This window comes from Crocodylus siamensis, chromosome 8, assembly GCF_052110815.1.
Source record: "Crocodylus siamensis isolate JL-2025a chromosome 8, ASM5211081v1, whole genome shotgun sequence".
NCBI classification, from domain to species: domain Eukaryota; kingdom Metazoa; phylum Chordata; order Crocodylia; family Crocodylidae; genus Crocodylus; species Crocodylus siamensis.
Genome location: NC_143402.1, coordinates 1,795,121 through 1,821,125, shown reverse-complemented (window position 1 = coordinate 1,821,125; position 26,005 = coordinate 1,795,121). Strand labels below are relative to the sequence as shown.

At 41.0% G+C, this 26,005-nt stretch overlaps 1 protein-coding gene across 6 annotated transcripts in view; it reads left to right on the top strand.

Annotated features, from left to right (window-relative positions):
- Positions 1 to 26,005, top strand: part of KLHL13 (kelch like family member 13) — a 108,236-nt gene that overhangs the window by 14,405 nt on the left and 67,826 nt on the right. The window contains exons 3-5 of one of the 6 annotated variants that reach the window (XM_090059235.1): positions 2,854 to 2,952; positions 4,210 to 4,268; positions 13,093 to 13,164. In XM_090059235.1, the coding sequence (XP_089915361.1) occupies positions 4,249 to 4,268; positions 13,093 to 13,164 (92 nt within the window). In that variant the 5' untranslated portion in view covers positions 2,854 to 2,952; positions 4,210 to 4,248. Of the gene's footprint in view, positions 1 to 2,853; positions 2,953 to 4,209; positions 4,269 to 13,092; positions 13,165 to 16,072; positions 16,116 to 26,005 lie in introns of those variants that run through there. The other 5 variants (XM_090059240.1, XM_090059238.1, XM_090059234.1 and 2 more) reach the window with 5 other exon arrangements.

The window sequence follows — 26,005 nt, the reverse complement described above, 5'->3', positions numbered from 1 at the left end:
CACCTCCCTCTAGGGGGTTGCAAAGAGGATGGAGCTGGGCTGGTCTCAGTGGGGGCAGAAGACAGGACAAGGAGCAGTGGGCTCAAGTTGCAGCAAGGGACATTGAGGTTGGCTATTAGGAAGAATTTTCTCACTAGGAGGGTAGTTAGTGAAGGACTGGAGCAGGTTACCCAGAGAGGTGGTGGAAAGCTAGAAGCACTGATGTCCTCTGCAAAGGCTGGGCTGATGCAGTTTATGTTCAGAATAGCAGAGCTGCTTTCAGGCCCCGAATGCATATTCATGGCAGAGGACTGTTCTTGCAAGCAGGGACGTAGAAGGGCTTTGAGTTGCCATGGCGGATCATGGTGACATGGCCAAGGGTCCTTGGATTTATAAATAAGAGACTACTGAATAGCACCATAAGGTTATTGAGTGGCACTACAGTGTTATATTTCTTTGTATCTGGTTCTGGTGGTGCTTGGTAGGGGAACACTTTGGTTGTGGCATCTGCGCTTCAAGAAGGAGCTTGAAAACTTGTACAAGGTTCAGAGAAAAGCCTCAGATGATTAAAGGCTTGGACAGAATGCCTTATAATGAGACTAAGGGACTGAATCTATTTGGCTTAATAAAGAGAAGATTAAGGACTGATTACATCAGTGTAAGGTACCTCCATCGGTAATAGAGGCTTGATAATGGAGGGTTTTTCAGTCTAGCAGGCAAGGATATAACAAGGTACAGTGTCTGGAAGCTAAATAAACTTAGACTAGAAATGAACCAGTACATCAACAATGAGGCTGATTAACCTTTGAAACACTTTACTAAGAGTTGTTGGGGCCATTTCCAGCCTCCCACCCCATCACTGAGGTTTCTTAATCAAGGTGGGATGTTTTTCTACAAGATCTGCTCTAGTTTGCACAGGAATTAATTCAGTGCAGTCCAATGGTCCGCTGCGCGCAGGGTAGACTAAACCCCGTAGTGGTTCCCTCTGGCCTTATAATCTATAAATAGCATTAAATGAAAGCTTAAATTCTACACACACACAAAAGCATCTGCTGCCAAGAAAAACTGTCCACTGGGTTTCCAGTCCCTGTAGAGTACCTCTTCACAAATGCTGCTGAGTTGAAAGGGCTGTTGTGTTTACATGCGAGTCATATATGGACTGACGTGCTTTAATGGTCTCTTACACAGCCCAACATTTGTATGTTGCTGTAATACCTGACACGTTTCAGGTAGTCGTTGAATGCCCAGATAGCTAAAGACTCCTAGTGTACCTAAAAATGAAATACCAAACCTCATTAAGCTACATCTTCTGTCAGCTTCTGAAAATGGGTTTTTTTTGTTTTTTGTTGCTCAGTGTTACGAAACTGGAGGAGGATGAAACAAGTGTCTAAGAATAATGCTAAGTTTTGTTGGGTCTCCCCCATGCCATTGTTAAAGTGTATACTTTGTACAAATATCTTCTTAACTTAAGTAGAAAAGTTCATGGAAAGCTGGCACAGACAACTGAAGAATTACAAAGTATCACAACTTGCCTGTAAAATGTTAGGCAATGTCTTGCTGGCCTTAAACCCATTGTTTTTAAATTAATAGTAATTTCATGCTGAATTTCATTAGAATAAATAGTTGTTTATGCATGAAAAAAATTTGTCTATTAATTTTTTACAAGTTTAAGTACTTGCTCGGGGGTGTGCGTGTGTGTATGTGCGCATGCATATGTAGAAGATATAGGATGGCAGGTGGGATGTAAAGAACATTTTTAGCAGCGGCCCACTGTGAAAAACCAAGAAAGACAGGCAACTTGAGGAGTCTGAGGAATGAGCTATCCCGTTTTTCTGATTTGCCTGGAAGAGAGATCTGAAACTACGCTGGTGCCCAGACTGGTCTTCATTCTTGTGGGCATAATAAGCAGCTGTGAGCACACGCTTGACATTCTCACAGTAGTTTGCTGGGGAGGAAACTATGCGAGACATAGAGTCCTTGATTACAGAGGATTTAATAGTGGCTCTGTCATTAACTTTGGAGACTTTAAAATCTGTCTGAAGCTGAAAAATTGCCTTGTTTAAACTTTTTTCTTGTTATTTGACTATTAAGGTTCCTCTAAGCAAGGGTTAGCAGCAAGGTTGCTCTGTGCTGTAAAGGCTCTATGCTAAGGTCCTTATATCCGTGACAGCGAGTGCTTTGCCTGGTTTCACACCCAGTCCTTCCAGTCACTAGCAGCAGCCCAGTCTGATTTTCCATCTAGTTTTTTTGTCCAGTAACTCTCCCTAGTATGCCATGCATATAGAATTCCTTGCTTCATCTCAGACAAGGATATTTGGGTAAATGTCGTGTCTTTTTTATTAGACCAGCTAAATACTTGGAAAAATTGTTTTTTGCAAGCTTTTGGGCACAAATACTCTTCTTCAGCCATAAGGATTTTCTTCACCTCAGATTTTTAGATTTGCTTGGTGTCCATTTATTTCCAGCTGTGTTCCATAGTTGCATTTCATTTTGAGGGTCTATCTCCTGCTTCCCCTCTTGTCTTGGATGCCTTTTTGGGGGAGCTGAGCCAGCTGTGTGGGCTTCACAGCTGGAAATGGGCATTTCCTTGCTCTTAGCTGTATGTCTGTCCCCAGGCATCTCTTCATAAGCCTTGAGTGACTACTGGAATGACTGCTGGAACATATTGGAATGAATGGGGCAACTCAGCTATGGTTTTCTTTATAATTAGATTGACCTTTCCTGTCCGTGTCCTGTTTTAAAGCTGTAAGTGTGGGAATATCATTTAGAGAAGTATCTTGCCCTTTTAGCAAGTAAGTGAATAATTTTGTTATGTTGAGGAGGTTTGATACTAGGAGTGTTGTTTGTTCAGTGGGCAACTTCTTTTTGATACAGGGGAATCTGAAGTTCATTTGAAGGAATAGCATGCCCTGAGGTGCAGCAACAACAGGAGAAGCAGAAAACCACTTTGTTCTTCTAACAGCTGCAACAGAAGTAAGAGCTGGCAACTTAGATGCTATTAAAGGAATCTTTGTGTGATACCATTTTGGTAATAGTATGCTGTAGGTGTTGTAAAGAACACAGTGAATTAATGCTTGTAGTTTCCATTTTTGCATGTGAGCTCTTTCTAATATATGTAGCCAGTCTAGTTTGACATTCCCATTTAAGATGCTGAATTAGCATTGATCACGATGTTTCCTCTGGAGGAAAAGGCCCCATTTTGCATGGTGTTATTTGTATAGGACACTTTATTTGCAAACTGGTTGAATGCCTAATGAGTTGTGGAAATTTCTGATTTTTAATTTGTTGTATAGGTTTGATATCAGGATTATGGTATAGTTAGGTTGATCTATGTTAGAAGTCTGTAATGTGGTGGTATTTTGCACTTCCATGTATGCATAATACAACTTTTATTTGCATTTATGGGTATTAAATGTATTTATTGAGAGAATAACCTCTCCCAAAGGTTTCTGTTGAGTTTAGTCCCGTTGAACTATGTGTTATACTTTGCAATAGTTCCTCTTGTGTGAAGTAGAACATTGCCTGATGATTTTAAATTGAAATTATGGACTTTACTTAGTAAAACTGCTTCACATTTTTTGCTTGAGGGCTCACTAAATGTGAGTTGATGAACTTGGAAAATTAGGATCAATCTTCATCATAACTAATTATTAAGCTTACAGATTAGAGACATGAGAGGTGGCTTAATGTTGCTATGAATTTTATTTTATGTATTTAGTGAATGATGAGTAGTCTATATGGTAAAAATTGCTCATAAAAACTCATTCCTTTTGTTTTCAGTTGTGCCTAATGTGATCATGCTGTTACAGATAGAGCTCTTTTCCCTCTGCTCTGAAGATAAAGGATTGCTATCCTAAGTCGCAAGTTCCATTTTAGTAAACTGTTCTTGGGATAAACCGGGTCAGGAGCAGTGGGGTTAAACTATGAGTTTATAGTGAAAAATCTAGGGCATATGGTCTGCTTGATCACTTGATTAATTTTCATAATTAATCCCTATCCGCAGCAGTGAAAGCAGTTGTCTAGCTGTTACTTGCTATGCAGAAACCACTTTCCACTTCCTTTGCACATTATTTCTAAAGTTTCACTGTGGCAAGTTGATGGAAGATGGAAAAGTCAGATTGAGTATGAATGATTAGGACATACTTCTTGCCTTGTGGGATCTGGGAGACTGAGCACTATTTCTGGACTGTCTGTGACTTTCTGCTCCAATTCTTTTTTGTTTCACTGCAGGTGCATGAACAGCAGAGGAGAGAATTCTGCTTTTCAGAGATGATGTGGAGAGACACTTTGTGAGTACTAAAGTGTGTGTAAAAACAAAACGCTCCTGTGTGTCACAGAAACAAAAGTTAAATTTATTCTTTTTATTTTGGTTTACAATAGCTGTGCTTCCCACTTGTGGCAACTGCTTCAAATTCTCATTCAGTTCAGGAAGGATGTGAACTTGGGATATGTTCTGTAATTAAAAATATGTAATTTAAGGCAGAGCTTGTTTTGAATGTTGAACAGCTGAACTGAAACTGAAAAACAGATTTGCACTAAACAAGCTAGTGATAACTGTAACCCTTCTGTAGGAAGTCAGGCAGCCTTGGTGGATAGTTTTAACAGTCTAACCCTGTTTATTCTATAGTTACTAGCGCTAACTAACCCACAGAGCTGGTTCCATGGATGAGGCTGAGCAGAACTAATTACATGCTTGTATAACCAAGTCCTTCCACCAAGGCTCAGTGGCAATGCTGCATCAATGAATTCAGTATCTTGAGAAACGCTTTCTTCCTCTGCACTTAGGGTCTTGTTAATTTATGTGTGAACCCCATCCAGTTCTGGTTACAGGCAGGCCTCTGACTTGTTCGATAAAAATCTGTCAGAGTAAAATTCTGTAGAAATGTTCATATTAAATTTCTGACTTTGCGCCCTGCCTCCCCTCCAGAATGCTGCCGTTCAGAGCAGGAAGTGCAGAACATCTGTGGTAAAATGAATTGTGTGTTTAAATTTAGATCCAGAATTTTGGTCGCATTCCTAACTATTACTTTTGAGAGAACGGCCACATCACTCAGTGCTAGCAAGTGTTTGGGGCTTTGAGACCCTGTTTAATACAATAACTCCATCCCTGTACTGGTTTCCCTGTACCATGCTGGAATATTGATTCATCAGGTAGCTCTTTCCTTTGAGCCAGTAAAATGCCAGTGTTTCCTGGCACAGGTCATTAATAATTTTGTTAAATCCTAGTGTAACAATTGAAAACTCTACCATTTGCAACATTACTGTAGGTCTTTGTAGAACAGTCCCTGAACAGCAATACTGTTTTTGCTTTTTTTAGCCTGTAAGCACAGTGCATCGTAAAGGTTGCTTCTGTGTAGTTCCGCTTGGAATGTGAGTTCTTGTGTCTCTAACCACCAGGCAAGGTGCCCTTATTCTGGGCGTGTTCAGGGAAGTATTGCCTGGTGGGGAAGTCTTGAATACCTCTTCTTGACATCGGGCATTCAGAGCCACTTCCAGTCTTTTCCTTTTGTTCTGACTGTGTGCTGACTAATTGTTGCCAGAGGAACCCTAAAGCTGCACTGGGAATTTTATTTGCCTTCATATCTCCCGTTAGCTTGTTATAATTACTTTAGACTTGTAAGTACTTCTCATTTAGCTTGAGTCTGTTTTGTGCAATATGCGTTCTCAGTCTGGCTTGGACTCTTTTTGTTCCTTGTATCCAGGGGAAAGAAAGAGGACTGATTTAAGCATTGTGTTTTGTGCCTTTCCCTCTTCTGGAGCTTTATGCACACTTTCATGAATACTATGCGTGGTTCTGCTTCAGAAACCAATTTATTTAAAAAAACAAAAACCATTCCCAGTGTTAAATTAGATTAACACTTGATTTCTTAATTCCGGAATTCAAATCTGGCCATTGCAAACAATAAGCCTCACTCCCTTTTTCCTTTCAGTCAAGAAAGGAACAAATCTGGATCAAGACAGCATTGGCTTGCAGCCTGCTTTCTTTTAGCTCCTCCTAGGCTCTGTTTGCCAGTCCAGGAAGGTTGTCTGAGGACTGTTTTTGTTTCAGTGCCCTGGCTAGCCACCGGGTTCTTTCTGAAGCAGAGGGAAACTCTGCTTCTACTGCTGCAACTGGCTTGACCATCAGGTTGGGGAGGTTTGATTTGCATTGTGCACTTGGCCCATTGTCCCTGGGTCAGGGTCCGTGAAGAATTGCCACAGCTGGCAGACAGTGGAAAGAGTAGGGGACAAATACGGTGACTGAACCTCGATTTTATGTCTAGCAGTGGAAATACATAAGAAGACTAGACTCTGTGTCCCAATTAGCAAAGTCATCAGTATAGGCTGCAAGGAAGAGATGCAAAGAATGGGTGGTCTCCAAGTTGAAGCACAGCTAAAGTATGTCTGTTCCTTTTGGTACCTCCATTTTGGGAGACAGTGCTCTTGCACCCTGAAATTTTGCCTGGCAGAGCAAGGCGTGTGGGGATTCAGCGCTTCCTAGCAGAGAATCTCCATCACCCCTCCCACTTTCCTTTTCAGCAGAGGATCAACCAAAGCAGGCTTCCTTTTCCACCAGTTGTGCAGCATTCTCCTACATCTTTTTCTAGAGTTGCTTCTGGTTTCCATGCAGCTTTTGGGTGCGGCTGTCGAAGCTCTGGATGCAGAAGAATTGCTGGCAATCAGCATCTGTTCCTGTGTAGCTCCCTCTGCAGGAAACTGCAGAAATGTGTCCAGCAATGGCTTAGGTGGTTTACTCCTGTACACCTGAAGTCCTTGTTTAAAGGGAGAAGGCTACCTATCTTTGTGCAAAGGACTGTTTCAGGGACTGTCCTTCTGGCTTCTTTTCAAGTTGTGAATTTGGGCAATATTGTTATCCATGCATCCTTTTAAACTAGCGTAACCGGTCAGCGGATGACTGCTGCTCAGAAAGAGCCATCTGTGTCAAGCTCCCAAAATTGGTCTGCAGGAATGTCTAATATTAGACTGCTGACACCCAGAGGTCATGCTGAAAACTCAATTTGGCTAAAAGCAAATATTCTGGCTTGTTTTGTCCTGACTCACCAGCTTCTGTTTCCCTGGGGTGTGGGAAGGCTGCTTTCAAAACTTAACCTCCAGCTTCTGTTCTTCAAAGATCTGAAGCTCTTTAGACATGCCCCTGACTCTGCTTCCTAGGAGCCGGAGAGGAGGAGGAAGTAGAGCTGTGTCCGGTAGTCTCTGGTCAGGACAGCTCTTTACAAGTCTGTGGGTATGTACCAGCTATTGCTCCCACAGCAAAAGGAGGATTCATGTTTAGGGCTTGGAAAAGCAGGTGGTGAAATGAGTGCACTTTCAATATAATATGTTTATATGAGTTTATGAAGTCTGGTAAGCTTATTCAAATTGGAGCATAGTTAAATTTTTATCTAACATGTCAGGAATGTGAGCCTGAACACTGAAATTTGAATATACTGTGATTGGGTTGGATTGAAGTGTTCCATAACCTTCAGGAGACTCTAGGTTTCTGTAACTGCTGTATTTAAAAGATCCAGGATAAATTTATTGATCTGTAGCTGCTCTTTTTCATTGCAGCTCACAGGTTGACTGCATTTAATTATGTCGGTTTTCATAATAGACACATTGAGAATAGTCTTGAGATATCTCCGTTCAGATCAGTTGTCTTTTGGTGATTGCATTTGATGCACACAGATGGTAATGGCCATTATTAAGGCCTTTCAGCAACAGCACAGTCAGCTTTCCATTGTTAACACCATATGGTTGGGTCAGGTTGTGCTCTGATTTTTAAGATGAGATGTATAGCGGATAAGGCTTATAGACACTGACACCAGCCATTGGAATCGCTTTGGCTTTGCATACAGAGAGGCTCTTCAGTCTTGGGCAGCATTAATAGCTGCAGTAAGAGGTAATATCTTTTTGGCTTTCATCACCAATTTTTATGGAACCTCTGTCAAGGTGCACAGGGATGAAATATATATGGGGCAGCTGTAAGGCTGATCTCAATGCTGGTGGGGGTCAGAGAACCTGGGACCTGTTCCCAGTTCTGCTTGTTCTGTAACCTTGGATTTAACCTCTGCAATGGTATTGCTATCTGTTAAATAATGATAATGCTTAAAAGTACTTGGATCTAGGAAGGAAACTGGTATCTACATGTGAGTATTACTACTATTTTTTTTATTTAGAAAACATTTTCTGAGACATCTAAACTGCAAAAAAAGTTTTACAAACCAAAAACATTCAGTCAGCGAGCTTCAAAATAAAAAACAAAATTGGGTTTAAAAATACTATTGCAATGCATAATTGTTTGGGTTGGAAAGGATTTTTAAAAATGTGTGTTTAAAAATAATTATCTGTGGCTGTTTTACTGCTCACGAAGTAGTACAATTTAGTTTCTAAATTCAGATTTTAGAAAACCAGGTTGTGAGAGTGAACTTAATGGCACTTAGCCTAAAATTGTGCTAATAAAACATCTGACGTTAAAAAGCACGCTAAGCCATGTATCAGTTCTTTTATAATTTTGGTTTGCTTATTGAGCTAAACACTTGGAAAAGGGATTCATTGTTGTCTTTAACGTCTGCTCGTGTGTTACAGAGACTGGTTTGTACAATAGCTGTAGATACTTCAGCTGCAACTACAGTAATCAGATTAAGAGCGTATGCAGCAAGTTGAATACGAAAGGACTAACGGAATTTAAGCCATTCAGTTTCCTTCTGAATGGAATAATATGCTATACTGTCCTTTCCTAATCTTAGTAACTGTATGCTCTTAACGGAATAGCTGACAGTCAGCAACTGGCTTGTTACCAGGATTTACTTCTCCTTGCCAGTGTGGGACAGTGACATCCAATTCCCATTAGTCCTGTTCTGATGGGTGTAATGGGTATTTTTGTCTTTGCCCCTGTGCCGTTTTTGCTGACTTAGTCCAGCAGAGTTGTCTAAATGGAAAGATCCCATGCCTTTGTGTGTGGGATCCATTGCAATGTGGTCTTTGCTCAGTGTACCTGAAATTACATCAACTTACTTAAGTTAATGAGTAAACATACCTGACTTACTTTGCTCAAAGTATTGAGAATGTGTGCATCTTTCATTCTGTAGTATGTTTCTGGTTAAATTTTGATGAAATTTGGCCATAGGGCCCACAAAATCTGTAGAAAATCTTAAGATTTCCGCTCTTTTCTGTACATGCAGTAAACTTTATTTTGCAAATAAAGACATGAAAATTTATTCCTCAGTTTAACTTATGTAGTTAAATTATAACTATGCAGATGCATACATCTCAGCTGAAAAGCTCGGTATACAGTAGAGATTTCTACTACACAGTCCAAGAAGTAAGAGTCCAGACATTCTCCTTACAAAGCCTGGCATGTGCAACAGCTTGTAGCAGCAGGCAAGCTCCAGTTTTCTTCCCTCACCCTTGTAGAAGGGTATGATGCCATGCTGCAAACTCAGTGTCAAGGATGAAAAGGCAGAAGAAAACCCTATTTTTTCTGGCCAATGCAGGAGTGATGGATAAGTGGAGGGCAAAAAATAGGATAGGTAGTCTGACTAATGGGATATTGGTAAGTATAAATCAGACATTAAACTCTTGGAAGGAAAGGCCAGGTATACTGTCCTAATGTTTCTGGGGAGCCTTGTGTAATAGTTCTTAGTGAAGGGGAATAAGTTACTGCAACTTAGTTTTCACTTAATGTGGAAGAGCTGGCTTGCAAATGAAGCAGCTGACATGCTAAAGCCCTATCCCCTGGCTGTAACTTGTTTGTTTGCCCAAAGATGGTATCTGAGGATTTTCCATTGGTGCTGTGTGCTGGAGCTTGTGGATGTGTTTCAGCAAAATAGCATGGTTTGAAACGATATTAAATGGGATGTTTTTATGCAGCTCAAACTACTGTACTATGGTTTGCTTTGTGTTAACAAGCAGGCTGTTCTCTTTTCTGAAATAGAGGTTTAAAACCTTCCTTTAAAATGATACCCTGCCTTTATCCAGAGAAGCAGAGCAGGAACTTAGTTTGTCTGGTAGTTTTTCCTGTCAGACTTGCTGTGTAAAGTTCAAATCATGAAGTCTGAACCCTCAGGCATAGATTGAACTGAAAGCCAAGATCCTTTAGGGGAGAGAGGCCTACTTACTTAGACAATAAAATAATCCAATTTTAACTCGGCAGTACTGGAGTGTATTGTGCCAGACCAAATGCAAATGCTACACAGCAGCTGGATTTGTCGAGAGTAATGTTGAGCTTACAGGGTTCTCTTGCTGCAGAAAGTGGATACGATTTTTTCTTTTGCCTATAAAACAACTCTGAAGATTCATTTTGCTCCTATATACCATGTCTTATTTTGTTAAATGCAAGACTGTTATATAGCTACCATGTGATAAATGTTTTGGACCATGGAACCTACACGGTACTTTACTGGATGATTTCAAGGCACATAGTAAGAAATGAGGGCCAGGCAGCAGGTCAGTAATAATCAGTCATTAACTTTATTTTTTTGCCAACTCCTGTCCTTTGTGTTAATTGACCACTGTGCTGTTTGTCACAACTTGCATATTTAAATTGCTTTTATACGATGTAGTAGCGTTAGAGTCTTGTTTGTAGTTGTGATGGTCCAAGAATTATATGAAAGGCAAGGGGATTTTTTGTGACATCTTTTATTAGACCAACTGTATAGCTGGTGGAGAAGTTTGACAGGCTTTCTGAGACAAAGTGCCATTCTTCAGGTTGTGGGCAGGAGACAGAAATTTGCATGCTTTCCCAGTCAAAACAGCTTTGCAATGTAGTGGCTTATGTGCAGCTGCTTGAAATTACATATTAAATAGGGTCTGTAGAATGTAATACGGTTCAGTGGACTCGGTTCTGTTAATTTTACTTCCTGAAATATCACTTGTTCTCAGCTAATTTCTGTTAGCATCATGTTTAAAAGCAGAAGTGTGAATTAACTATATATGTTGAATTCTCAGTCTGAATGCAGGTTAGTATGTGGGGTGAAATTCTCTCTACTTAGCTGTAATTGAAGGTGTAACTTGGTGTAGTAATTGTAAAGGGTGTACCTGTTGCTGCATGATTTGCTTCTCATGCCTCTTCGTTGCATGTTAAGTGCTATATTACAACTTAAAACATGTGCTTGTTCATGGCAAGCATGAATCTTACATCTTTGCTGTCCAGAATCAAAGGGTTTTTTATTTGCAAAATTTCTGACCATTTGTGTGGATGTCAAGCGTGAGTGCAGTTGTGCATGCTTCAGGCTCCAAAGAGGCCTGGTTTGGTATTACAGTTGTCTGGAGACGCAGCTGAAAGTCGAGCATCATGCTGTCATTGACACCACAGACCTAAAAAGGAGATTCCCGTCTTTGAAAGGGTTTGCAATCAAAGCTTAAAGCAAGAGGCAACAGGTGGAGATGGGCAGCCCAAGAAACTAGCGGGACAACAGCTGTAAGCAGGAGTATACCAGCTGTCTGGTATTTTCACATGGCTTCAAGGCACTGTAGCCAAGGTGATGCTTAGGGTAAGTTTTGAATGGGATTTATGCGAACATGTGCATTTTTAAAGTGAGCTGCTTCTGCACATAAGAGGTAGGTAGCATGTGAGAAACTGAAGGTGCGTGGTGGCACTTTAGTGTCAGCTTCAGCCTCTCCCAGTGTTGCAGAGGGAAGCACTAATGACTGCCATGTAAGAAATGGGGTATAGGAAAGTCCTGATCCCAGCCTGGCTTGTGTGGAAAGTCAGTAATCTTCAGATATCTGGACATTCACCCAAACTCTGGAACACATGAAAGAACTGCTTTCATTCCTGCATCTCACTTTATTTACCTGAATCCAAGACCACATTAAATTTAAGATGAACACCTCCCCCTGCCAGTTAGATTCTAGACATGGAAAATTATAAATTTGCTATAATTTTCCATGTCTAATATCTAATTATTGGAGGGTCATCTTAAATTATTCCGCCCTTGCACTGCAATGGTAAAGCAACAGTGTGGAGGCGGGAGGGCCAGGCAGTGGGGATAGTGGGGTGGGGAGGTGGCAAGCAGCATGGGGACCAGGCGGCTTGACTCTCATCCCTTGTGCCCCCGTCCTGCCAGTAACTGTGCCCCTTCCCGCCCCAGCCCCCCCACCCCATTGCTGTCTTCAGCTGATCTGGGCTCCCATTCCCACTTTCCCCTGTCTCTTATATCTCCCACTGACTGGGAGCAGGAGCTGGAAGGAGGGACCTATGCCATGCTGCTGCTGTCCCCTGCTGATGCAGGCATGGGGGGAGCCCCAGAGCCTCTCCTGCCTCCTGCTACAGGAAGCAGCTGTGCTGGGAGCCCAGCTTGGCTGGGGACAGCATCAGGGGCATGCAGGTTCCTTCTTTCCTGCCTGACTCCCCTTCTTGTCCCCCGTCCATCTCCCTTTCTTCCCCTAGCTTCCCCCTCTGTGGCCCCATCTCTCCTGTTGGCTGGAAGGAAGAATCTGCATGGTGCCACAGGGTGGGCAGGAGTGGCTGTGGGGCTCCCTCTGTGCATGTGGCAGCTGCTGTGAGGGGAGCCCACCTCTGCCAGGGACAGCATCAGCAGTGTGTAGAGTCCTCTTTTTTTTTCAGCATCTCTTCCCTGCCAACCAGGGAGCTATTTCATCTATTCATGGAGACTTAAAAATGAGTATGGCTTTCAGAGTAAGAGGTAGATGCCAATAATGACCCCCCCACCCCCCTCCAACTGGCTGGCTGATATGGTGGCTTGTTATTATATTTCTGTTTAGATTTTGGCTTTTACTTGAGACATTGCTAGTTCTTGGAATAGTATTTTATACATGCTTTGGAGCTGAGGAATTTTTCCATTAACATTTTGTTTTGCCTCGTTTCTGAAATAAGATTTTGACCACATAGATAGTGTGCGAGGAGGAGAGAGCGCGAGCTTTGTAAGACCAAACTAAGCTATAGTCCTCAATGTTGTGCTTCAACAAATCATTCAGCGAATCCTGCTCATTTTGTGTCTCTGTGCTTTACTTAAAACAAAAGCCTCATTTTTCATAACAGTACAATAGATGGGCTTCATGAGTCTTCAGCTGTGTGACTGCAGTTTTAATTAGTTCCATCAGGACAAACAGGCATTAGGGTAACTGCTCTTCTTAAATTGTATGTTACAATTTATCTCCTTTGGTCAACAGGGGAGTTACTAACCTTGAAGGCATGGATCATTCTGTGCTCAGAGGGGAGATGTCAGCAGTGCTTCACGACAGGTATGTTTTATGCAAGTAGCTGAACTCATGCAGTTTTCTCAGTGCTTGTTTCGGGGACGGTTGTCACTTTCTCAACCTGAAAACTCACTTTTTTTTCCTTCCTGGAAAACTGAAGTTCTTAAAACCAATACACATTTTATAAAATAAAGCACAAGCTGTAATATTGATTCATTTTGTGAGCTGCTTTGTTCCTCAAACACAGTGCACGTGACTTTCCTGAAATAAAAAGCTTGCAATTCTGTGAGTGAAAAAACTAAAAGTCAGTCAAGTTCCTTAATTTGTATCATTTAACCTACTAGTTTTACATCTGCCTTTTGGATGCCTACACACTAGTGTCTTTATAGCTGCTCACCTGGTAGGAAGTTGCTATCAGTCCATTCATAATTATTGCTTGATTGTCACTGACCTGGCCAGAGAGGAATTCATATAGTCTTAAAATACAAATGTTGTGAATTCTTCTGTCTTGTTTTGCTTTTAATTTCTTAGGTTTGTTGCCCCACACCCTTCCTGGAAAACTGCAAATCTAGAGATGGAGTAGAGCTATGTTCATCTTTGCAGTACTAGAAGGGGAGAAACTCTAGATAATATTCTAGCAGCTTCTTTTCAGTTGTTCCTCCCATTTATTGAGGCTGAACACTTTGGAACCAGTCTGACTTTTTCTAACATGTACCTTGTTTATTCTCCATTGCAGTTCCAGTTCATTGCTGTTAATTTATGCTCAGCCTTGTTGTTTTATCTCTCTTTCCTGATCGTTTCATTTACTTCAGTGTTGTACCTTTCTGTAGAGTATCTTGTGTAAGAGAGAAGCACTAGATTTTTCAGTCTTCATTGTACCTGGATGAAGTATGGGGGGGGGACATAATCCTTTGTGTTTCAGTAACTGTCATTAAGAAGCGAAGATGTTAGTTGTCTAAATTAAATTTTCTATGAAGCTAATGATTGCAGCAGAATTTCCCACCATTTGCTTTAGGGGGCTTAGTGTCGCTAAGTCATCCACACAACTTAGTGTGTTGAACCCTCTATTCAGTTTCATTTTAATAGGGAAGTTCGTAGTTCTTGTTTGACCTGTGCCTGGGCAAATGATAAATAATAATGATTTTGTCACCTCTTCTTTGTGTTGCTGGATGGCATTTTAAGCTACTTGGGTGCAATTTATGTGTATAGTGTACCTGACAACATTAGAGTGTAGTTTCCTTTGTGGATGCTTGTAGCTGTCATTCGTTCAGGTCACATGTTCAACCACAACCCAAATTATTACCAGTATTTCTCCTTAGCTTTCCTTCACCATATATGGTAAGATTCAGATTTATCTGGAGGAATAGATCAGACATGCAAGCTTCAGGCATTGATTTAAATTCATTTTCTTTTACTCTGAAAGTGATGGTTGCAATAAATAAACTTGCATCTTTATTATCCAGTTACTTTTGCCCCTTCTCCTGCTTCCATGACCTACGCTCTGATTGATTTCTTGGTATTCTAGTATCCATAGAAAGCTTTGGTATTAAGACAGCTCATGGAACAAAGTTAAGTGATTGCAGCACATTTTGGCAATAGCATAAATTTCTGTCTTGCAGGGTCATTGATATTCTGCTTTTCCACTCCAGTGGAGCTTTTCACTAATATACTTGATCTTGACTTGGAACATTTGCATTTTGGAGTGAACAGAGGTAGTTTCTATTCTGCTGCTTCAACTCTTTTGCTTCCCTTACTTCCCTGGGCGCAGGCACAAATCTCCTTGCGCCTGAGTGAAATTCATACACTGACTTCTGGTAATCACATCAGCTGTTAATTGTATTTATCAGCAGCTTTTGCATTTAAAAAAGAAACAGCTACTTAGCCATTCCTATGATGATGTGACTAAAAAAAGAAGGTGAGAAAACTGTTCATAGATAATTATGTTATGAGCTACCTAATTTTCAGGTTCTAGTAAATCAAGCTTTACCTCCTCAATACCAACCACTTTCTTCTGCGGCATTCAGTTTGCTTGCTAACATCCTCATTTGCAGAATAGCAATGACGGCTCATTTTCCTTCCTTTCTTCCTAGTCAGTGTTGCATAGTTCTTTTTATTGTCTTGATGTGTCCCTTTTAACTTTTGTAGGGCAACTGCTTTTTGTTAAAGAGGAGAAACTTAGTGTTTCTCATATCAACCTTGCAATGGCATTGGTTAAATAAGAAAGTTAAGTTAGGAACATAAACTGAAAAAAACCTGATTGACTGTCTTTTGGGGAAGGAGGGAAGAAAACTGGCTGCTTCATACCCTGTATCAGGGGTTGGCAACCCACATCCCATGGGCCAGATTCAGGTTGCAGAGCAGGGGCCTGAGCAGAAAGAGGGCTTTGCCTGTGCTGTGGTCAATGGCAGGGAGAGGTGGTAGCAGCAGCTGGGTCCTAGCCCTGGCCTAACTTGGACTCAGCCAAGCCCACCACCAGAAAACATTGCTGACCCTGCCCTGTAGGGATTTGTATGAGGGTGTGAATTATTTATTCAGGGCGTCACAGTTACTTTATCATTTCCCAGCATTAACCAGAACTAACCAAACAGGTTTTGGTAAGTGACCTGTTTCTTCATCCTAAGGCTTGGACTTGAGAATTGCTATAGGAAGTCCAGGTCTGCACTAGGGAGATCTTTAAATCTGCCAATTGCCTAACTCCAAATTTAGGTTTTATTAATCTGTTTCTCTCTTTGTTTCTGCTTTTTCTAAAAACAAAATTCATTATGATGATCCCAGATGCTGACAGCATTTAGGATCTCATTATCTTTCATATAGTTCTGCTTCATTTACTTGCAGTGCTTACAGTTCAGTGTGTTATCAGCTGTGTTTGTGGAAAATTTTCTTCATTTAGGTATAAATGTTCCATGCATTATTTGTGCAAGAGTATGATGACATTTTCTTTCCTTTTTTCTAGATTCCCAAAGAATTAGTGGTGAATCCGCAGGAGACTTTTTGAGGTTGGCTAGTCACACTAATGCTGTTTCCATCCTAATGGATTTTGGTTGTATGACGAAACAGAAAACAGTGCTGCTTTGATAGCCAAGTTTATATACATACCATATACTCTGTACCTGAATTATTTTGGCTCAAAGGAAGGTGGAGAGCTCTAAACAGAAAATACCCTCTTAGTACTCAAAAGCTAATTTTGTTTCAGTTTGGTTCAGATGTAATTCCAGATTTCATTGCACCTGAACTCCCTGTCTAGCTGAAGTCTGTTGAGGTCAGCCAGCAGTCTGAATGCAGTCTGGATAGAGATCACACACTGGTTCCCCAGAGAGCACTGTACACCTCAGCATGTGAAATTTGTGTTACTCGTCCTTGCTGGTTATCAAAATTCTCTTAAATATTTTATGACTAAAATTAAACTAAAAAAATGCATCAGGAGTTTGGACGGTGATTTTGCTGTGTGTGTTAGCCTCTTTCCCCTCAGGGGAAAAGTCTGTTGCCCAGTATCAGTGCTTTGTCAGTGAAGGCTAGTGCACGTCCTCGTCTTTCAAACAATAGTGTTGACAATTGCAGAGATCCTGCTGGCTCTTTCCATAGTGTAGGGCTCAAATTGTCAGAGCAATTTCTGCTGAAACAAATATGGCTGTGCAGCTGAACTTGCCAATTGCTCCAACTCCGTTGACATGGTGCTTGTATTGTAATGCAATCAAACGCAGCTTGTTCTTTTTATTTTCTCTTTTGTTCTCCTACTGTGACCGTCTTGTCTCACCCGCTTGAATTTGCGTTGCTTGTTATGGTTGGTATATTTACTCCATGACATAGTGGGAAATGTCTATAGTGTCCCATCTCAGTATTGTATGCAACTGTCCTTTCAATCTTCTGCTGCTGTCTAGTTGTATGCCTAGTGGTAAGACTAATGTAAAAAGGGCCTATTAAAGAATTGAGTAGAAAGGTAAATCAGTGGCAGGTAAGTCAGAGTTAAGAGTCCGGTGGCTGGCACTGTTCAGGGTAGAACAGGATACTCTTTGCAAAGCTGGTCTGCAGTGAAAGGTGACTGAAAGGTCCAGAGACCCTAAGAGGGGTAGCTCGGTTGAGAGGGAGGGAGGCTGAGTTGACATTCTCAGAGACTGACGGACTTGTCATAAACAGGACAGGCTGCTCCTTCCAGCTCACATGGCGAATTAGCTCATGAGGGTCCAGCTGTGTATAGAGAGGGTTAAGCTTAGGTAAGGAACAAGCATGTCGGGGTTTTTACCCTGGTGCTTCCTGCTTTGGACTCTTTTTGGGTAAGAATACACAATGCTTTGAAATCATTGGAGTTACTGTACTTGCCTAGTTTCAGCCATGCAAAGGGATGCTCTTGTGGGCTACAAACTCAGCTAGCATCCAGGAAGGCTGGAATCCAGGACCTGGCCCTTAGTGTTCTCCTAGGGTGTAATTTTAGGAGAGTAAAGGCCAGAGGCATAGCGTATTGGGTATACTTGGTGAGATGGACAGCAGTGCAGCTAACCCAGTAAGCATGACACTGTGTTTATGTGCATGCAAATAACGCTTGTTGGTATTTACAACAAAAATACCATGTATTTACCAATTAATTAAAACCAATTAATATTCCAGTTAAAAATCTGTATTTGATTTATGTAGGCCAAAATCTGTTTTAGTTTGTTCCTGTATCTGCTGCATAGCGTGCAGTCATTAACAAATGTTCTGTAATTTACTATAGCCAGCTTCATTAGTGATCGTTGCCAAGTTGTATTTTATCCCCTCCTTGCCCCCACAGCAAGAAATCCGTGTAGTGTACAGCTTAGTCTGAGTTAGCAAAGAGTTGATGAGCTAAAGAACTACTGAAATAAAAGCGGTTGTATTTTTGCGAAAGTAAAAGCGGCATGCTTTTCTTAAATTCTCCCTGTATTCTGTTTATGGGGTTGCTCTTTGTTGATAAACAAAATGTGTTCTCAGTTTTTTAGACCTAGAAATAAGCTTTTTGAAGTAACTTTTGAACCATGATTTATGACCTGAGATGGAGTTGAGGGTGGAATAAATATTGATATTGACCCATTTGTGAAGAGGGTGGGGAAAACTGTCTCTGAATGGATCGGATTCATTTTCTTTCTTCCTTCCCTGGCTAGAATACAATAACCTAATAATTTTCCATATGGTGCAAATTAAAGTTTATTATGGACTTCCTTTAAAAGCTAGCACAAAAGCTTTCCACAGAAGTTGTTCCTTTATTAGAAAGATACTTGTATCATGTGGAATACATTAAAGTGTGGGTCTTTTTCTTTCTTCATGCTTGCATTGTTCTATAAATATCCTTCTATTGAATCCATTGTTTGTAGAACACTTCCCAGATGTCTGTGATTCATATTGTAGTTTGCTAGGATGTGGATGTGGAATAGGGCATGTCTTAGACTAGAGGATGACTGCACAGAATCCACCATATAAAAATCAGTGCTGAAAATGCAGGACAGGTTGTCTCTGAATATATGCAGGAATATCGAATGTTGAACATAAGAAGCCAAAGCAACTAAAATGACCAGGAGGAATCTGCGGGGACAACGGGGATACTATTTCATGGGGATCAACCTCTGTAATAGGGTGTTATCATTTCTTTCCTACCTTAGTGAGCACCAATCTCATAAATTGGTTTTCAGAGTGAGATGTAGTTGTATTCAGAAACCAGTAAATTGGTTTTGATTGCAACACCCAGTGCTGTGAACTGATGATGCGAGTGATGCTGCACTGCCCTTGGAAACATGGCTTGAACTTCTGCCACAGTGTGTGTCCTTTCTAAGCTTGCACCATGTCCAGATTTAAGGGGGTAAAGAAGTGGTTCTGTAGCTTGGGACACCAGTGGGTTCCTGTTCTACTTCCTTATTGTTCTGCATCAGGGCCCTCTGGCAGGCTGAGTAATTGGACCATAGCTGACAGTCAAGGATACTGAGATGGTATTAGCAGGGGATCTGTGTGAGGTCCTTGTTGCATGGTAATTTTGGGCAACTCCTGGAGCTCTTAATCCCTGGATAGTCCACATATTAACACCATAAAGTGGTTTTAAGCATTTGTGATGCGGCTCAAAGTTGCGGCACTTTAGGGCACGATTATATCTGATCCACATCACCCAGTTCCCGTTCCATTAAGGTGTGGCCATCTCCTGCAGATGTGCTGCCTCGGTTGAAGTCCTCCAGTATCCCAGAGTCTTTCGTGCCCCTGGAGCAGGGATAGAAGCCTGTCTTGGTTCAGCAGCCTTCGAATTGCAGCTCGCAGCTGTAGCTCCTGGTCTGCTTCTGCTCACCAGGCCTCTAGCAGCAACTCACAGCCATGCAGGGGGGGGCAGTCAGAGAAGATTTCTAGACTAAGGGCATTTATATACGTGCTCCAGGAGTGCGGGGTAGGCGGAGGGGGCGCTTTAATTAGAATGCATCTGAGAACTGCACTAATTAAAGCACCCAGAGCATTTCCTGCATCAGCATTCCCACACTTAGAAACGGCAGTGGGGGTGCTTTAATTAAAGCTCATCGTTTAACTCATTCGACGAGTTTAGTTAAAACACCCCCGCCACCATTTTTAAGTGCAGGGATGCTGATATACGAGGTGCTGGGGTCTGTTGGAGCATGGTAATTACCACGGGGATGTAATAAAAAGCCTTCAACTACCTGAAGTGGGGTTTGAAGAGGATGGAGCTGGACTGTTTTCAGTGTGGCAGAACGAGGAGCAGTGGGCTCAATTTGCAGCAAGGACAGTTGAGGTTGGATATTAGGAAAAACTTTCTCCCTAGGAGGGTGGTGAAGCACTGGAAGAGGTGACCCATACAGGTGGTGTCATCTCTGTCCTCGGAGGTTTGAAGACCCAGGTAGACAAAGCCTTGGCTGGGATGATGTAGTTGGGACTCATGCTGCTTTGAGCAGGGGGTTGGACGAAATGTGACCTCCTGAGCTCCCTTCCAGCCCTCGTTGTCTATGAGTCTGTCATTTTAATGTGAAGTTAGGCAATGCATCTATCTACTCTGCACACTGTAGGAATAATTGTATTCATGCTGGTGAGATCTAGGGACGGTAGAGGCTTTGTCCTACAGCTGTATAAAAACTCCCAGGTTATGAGACCACTTACATTAAGATAACATTGAGGACGCTGAGCCACTTCACAGCTGATTGTTAAAAGAACTTCAGCACAGCAAAATTGGAGAGTCTGAATTCTGAATGAAAATTGCAAATACATTAGTGTGTACTTATGTCCAAATGAGCATCTGAGCCCTTTCAGTTATATTTCTTCATCACATGATAACATCATTATAGCCTGAAGGACCATCAGAAATGTAGTTTCCTTATGGCTTTGTGTTGTTGATGTTATCTGTTGTCGGAGAATTGCCAAGTAAAGTAGTTAAATTCTGATTTTTGCAGATAAACTGTTTGCTTTGAAGTATCTGATTTGCTAGCTGTGGTCCCAGGGCAACCTATTAATTACTTGTGATCTCTAGGATTAATTATTTTAACAAGTTGTTTTAGCCCACTTGTATACTAGGCTTTGAAGAGGAGGTTTTTCCTCACAACAAATTAGAGTTTTCTCCTTGAATCAGTTACTGTCACCGTTCATAAATGCCAAAAGTTCCTTCCAGGATAACAATAGGGATTTAGTTCATTCCGGGATACAATATAATTTATTGTGTAAAAGATGCAGTGCTTTTTGCCAGCAATTGTTTTCCCTCCAGCAAGGTGTTGATGATCAGCTGAGGTAGGAATGCAAGCACCTTTCCTCTCTGCACTTTGCCTTTACTTGCTACATCCTTTTTATTCCCTGTTGTCGTGAATCACAAACTTTCTGATTATAGAAATGCTGGTGTGAGGTTGTGTGTGTGTGTGTGTGTGTGTCGGGGGGGAGCTAAGAATGAGTGTATGTTATATTACTGTTTGTAGGTACCTGCCAATTCCTAGCTATTAACCACAGGGATGTAGTTTCCTTTGTTTCACTCCTCTTGCAGTTACATTCCTGAGATCATATTTAGCAGTCTGATTTCATAAAGCTTATCTTGACTAGTTAATGTAATTTCTGGTGGAAATGTGCTTGGTGGGGAAAGCGCGTTGGAAGTGAGAGATCCCTTCTCTGTTGTATTGTGTTGACCAAGACCATGAAGCAAATTCGGAAGGCTTTTCTATATGTGATGCTGTGAGGTTTTGAGCTAATGATTCTTTGCCTGCCATTGGTGCGTATTAACTATAATGGTGTATTAAATCTACATGTAAATAGTTAGGAGCCATAGAAGAGGGTGGTGCTTCTGAAGACCGTTAGGCAAATATTCCTATCTCCTTGGAGAGGTGGTAGTCTCGGCTTCATTCCACAGACAGTAACAAACATGTTGGCGTTGAAAAGGCAGCGGTTCCAGCATTAAAATGTTCGAAGCGTACTTATCTATGGCCTTTTCAGCCAAGTGTGATTGCTTTGTCTGAATCCCTTGGAATTGAGTACCTGGACACCATCACAAACGTTATTGGGCAGAAAACCTAGAAGTATCTTGCTACCTTTCTCTGCTTCCTATAAATGCCATGGCAAGATCGCTTGGGACATCCCTGTGGCTTCCGCTATCAAGTGGTTTCAGACTTGAATTATGTAAGAGCGGACTGAATGAGAGTTTAAATTTCTTGTTGCTGAGCCAAAACGTTGGCTAGACCTTGACAACTGATCTTTAGCTCAACAGTCCCTAATGAGGAGTTAGGTGCTTTGCTAAACTGTTAAAAAAAATGCAGCTATCAAATACTTTTGAATGTTTGAAAATATATACTTCTGCTTGCACAACTCGGCCGTCTTGGAGCAGCAGCAATCACTCGGTGTCACAAGGCTGATCACTGCAACATTTCCTTGGCCAGGCCCATAGGACAGCATTTTTGCAGATTGTAGCTTATGCAGTATGCAGCAGTGTTTCTTCCTTGATTTGGAGCGGTTATATTATGCTTGCCCTAAATTATCTTCTTTCTTTTTCTTTTGAAAGAAAAGAACCTGTGCATCCTTATAGCAAGCACTATTTTCCTCTCAGTTTAATAATGCAGTAGTAACATTATATTGTTATAGTTCTTTTTACCATTCAGCATATTACAGTTAAATAAAAATCTATCATTGCACCATTGTTTCTGAAGCTGTTATGCCTAAAGTAAGGTCTCCTCCAATTGCAGCTTGCTGCCCTTGTTTTCCACTGCATGTTGTGAACTTTTTCTGGTCTATGTGCAAAGTAATTGTTTCAATAGCCATAGGAGCCAAGATGTTATTTTTTTCAACATGTACGAATGTGTTTCAAGTATAAGAATGCATTAGACCAGGGCAGGCAATTATTTTGGGCAGAGGGCCGCTTACTGAGGTTTGATGAGCCATCGAGGGCCACAGGACAGGCAGCCAGGGGCAGATAAATATTTATTTTTAAATTTTTTTTAGGGGCCCCGTGGGCCAGATCTGGCCTGCGGGCCGCATTTTGTCCACCTCTGCATTAGACACTTCCTTAACCTGATGAAGGGTGTTTGTGCCCAAAAGCTTGCTGAGAAGAATTTTTCCAGCTATTTGAGTTGGTCTAATAAAAGATACCAGGTTTATCAAAAGAACTTGTCTGCTTAACTAGGCCTTGTCTTCCAATTTTTTGGGAAGACATCAGGTCATTCCAAAAACTCATACTACCAATATTTTAATACTATAATTAATGGAAATATATGCATGTTTACTGACAGGGGTGCCAAAGTAAGGGGGGGCCCTGGGTAGAATCTGGACTGTGGGGTTCCTTGCAGTCTGGATCCAACTTGAGGCATGAAGGCTGCCTTAGTGGCTGTCACAGCAGTGAGGGTCCAGGGTCTGACAGGGATGAGCCAAGGAAAAAGGGTTGAATTTCCAGTGTCCTCCGGTGGGCTGGATGGAGATGCTCTGCAGGCCATATGTTTGACACCCCTGCTTATTGGGATGTTTGAAATCCACTTAGACAAGGTTCTTTGGGTAAATGTGATAGATCTTGTATTAGACCAACAAAATAATTGAAAAAATTGTTCTTCATAAGCTTTTGGGCACAAACGCCCTTTTTCAGCCATAGTGGGAGTTTACTGGTGTTTGTATGCTCTCCTGGGCGGGGTAGAAGCTTAAGCCAATATGCATAATTCAGGTCTGTGAAAATGCAAGTGTGCAGCAGGGAAAGTCAGAGGGGATAAAAGATGATAGTCTGAGATATGTAGGTGCCGGGGAAAGGTGGAAATGTAGACCTGGTGATAGACTGTTGCTGGTAAAATGTAGAGAGGTTGCCTGGGGTTATCAGATGGCAGGCAGGTTATAATGTGCCATAAATCCCAATGTCTGTATTTAGTCCATGAGTTTTGATATCCAGTAGATTTATGAAGTGAAGTTCGTAGGCTCGTCTATGAAAGGTGTTTTGTGAATTCCCTTTGAGGATTAGAACTGAGAGATTGGAGAGAGAACATTTTTTCCAATTGCTCGTAAGCTTGTAAAGAACATTTTTTCCCAATTATTTAGTTGGTCAAATAAAAGATATTACATTTACACAATGAATCTTGTCTGCCTGTGTCCTTTGACCAACATGGCTGCAACCAACAGCCCTGAAATCCATTTAAGAACTTTACTTACTCATGCCTCTTAAAATATGAGTGTCACATTGTTAAGCCTGCCACTATTGTATTAGTAGCTGAGCTTGGTCACATGCTTGTTTATTAAACAAATTTGATCTTATTCAATTTAGATCAAGTTGAACAAAGATGAACACGAAAATCTGTGTTGATAGAAACAGCCATCTTACATGAGGCCGGAATGAGATGTGGGGGGAAGCCAACTGAGAGGAAAATGTTTAGGCTCTGACTTTTACCTAAAAACCAAGAATTGTCGGAGGTTTATGGTGAACTGTGCAGTAACGAAACATTATTAGTGTTGACAAATTTTTGGACTCATTTCAAAGTTAATTGTAGAAAATGAGGTCAGATCAAATATTCTTTTTGCTTGCTTGCTTGTTTGTTTGGCTGAAGATGCCATGCTGCTTTTATTGGAAAGATTTGTAGGAAACTACAAGGCAAAAAACTGCAAGTTTAGCTTCTGCAGAAACTGCGAAAACAACCAGAAAATTCCAGGCACGGTGTTGCAGTTTAATCTGACCAATATTAGCTTGCTTAGCTTCAGATACAAAACAGGCAAAGGTGTTCGCAGTTTTATCTGTACTCCAGTGTATTCATGTTTCTAGATTAGCATTAATGATGCTTGGGCTGGGTGCTTGGGCATAATCTACTAGAGTTAATCCTCAGTCCTAGATCTCCCAGTGTAGAGAGGTGTTAAAAGTACTTAGCACTTTTACACTGCACTTTTCATCTTCAAATTGTAAATGACTCTACAAAGATAAGCATTATCCCCATTTAGCCAAGGGAGAAAAACCCTTGGAAATTAAGTAGTTTGTATAAAACAGGAGTGAATCAGTTGCACAGCTTCGCAGAAAACTCAAGTTGATTCCCAGTGCATTACCCTTTAAAAAAACCTCTGAGATCCGAATTAGTTCTTTGCACTGTATTCTGCTACTTATTTCCTTGCGCTGTGTTAGTGTAGTTGCCCCGTACCTCTTTACTAAAATCTCAGGAAAAATGGTATAATTATAATTAAAGCCTATTAAAATCAACAGCCAGATGGCTAAAAAATGTCACCCAAATGTCAGTTCCATATCGTCTCTAAAACAAGCAAAAGCATTGGCACTGCTAACCCATGTTAAAATTCAATGGTGCAGGCTTCACCTATTATGGGCAAGGTTAGCTAAGCAACTGAAGTACCTCCATGCTATAGGAGAAGAGTAAACTACTTTAATGTCTATAAATCTTGATCAGATCTAAAGGAAAAATGTCTTGCCACTTCCACTAGGTCCTATTTTAAACCCTTGGTAGAGTTTGACCTCATTAAAATAGGGTTTTATGAAATAAGAGATGCTTTGTTTAGTAAGGTAGTTCACATAGTCACCAGAGGGTGGCATAACTGATTTTTCTAAAAGACACTTAAAACATAGTATCAAAAATACTATGCATAGTTGCATTTTAAAGGAGGCTTGGCACACCTAATCTTATTCAAACATTAACATTTTGATCTAAAGAAAGCTGGATCAATTTGGCCTTTTAAATTTAAGGGAGAGTTTTCAAAAACATACTCTGTGCTCTCTTTCAAAATGCAGTTCCTGCATGAGGGAATTTGTGTTCATTTTTATAACAAGCTTTTTTTTTTTGTGGTTAAAATAGTTAGATTTCTAATTGGATCATAGGACTGGAGGAATGGCAAATTTGTCACGCTTGGGGCTGGGAGACTTAACTTTTCCCTGGGCTTTTGTACAGATTTTCTGTATTCTAGTGGGTAAGTCCTCAAAACTCTGCCTGTTTCCTAATTGGAAAATTAACACTAATGCTTGTCTACCTTACAAGTGAGTTGAAGTGTTTCAGGCTGTTCAGAGGGCAGCTGAGGTGCAAGTTGTCTTGAGTTAGTAGTAAGGTAATGCAGAAACTATATCTTACTGCAAAGCAGATCTTTGAATATGTGTTAAATGAATGTTCAAGCTATGTGGGGATTCCTAGGTATATGTGCCCTAAGTATAAGGAAATGTATATAGGAGCGAGTGAAAACAATGTCAGATAAATTAATATTAATTCACATGAATTAAGATTAGTATTAAACTAGTATTCAAATCCCATTTTCCGTGTGCTACAAATTAATTTGATATGGTCCAAATTATTTTTTAAAGGAAATCTTTAGTTAACCATCTAAAGCATTTGATATTGAGCAGCAGGTCTACATTGTTGGTGTTGATGTAATTGTTTAAATAACTTTAACTTAGTCTAGATTTGTAGCCTGTGTTGTTGAAAGGAAGTGTTTGTGTAAGTTTCTATTGAGAGAACCCTGAACTGGC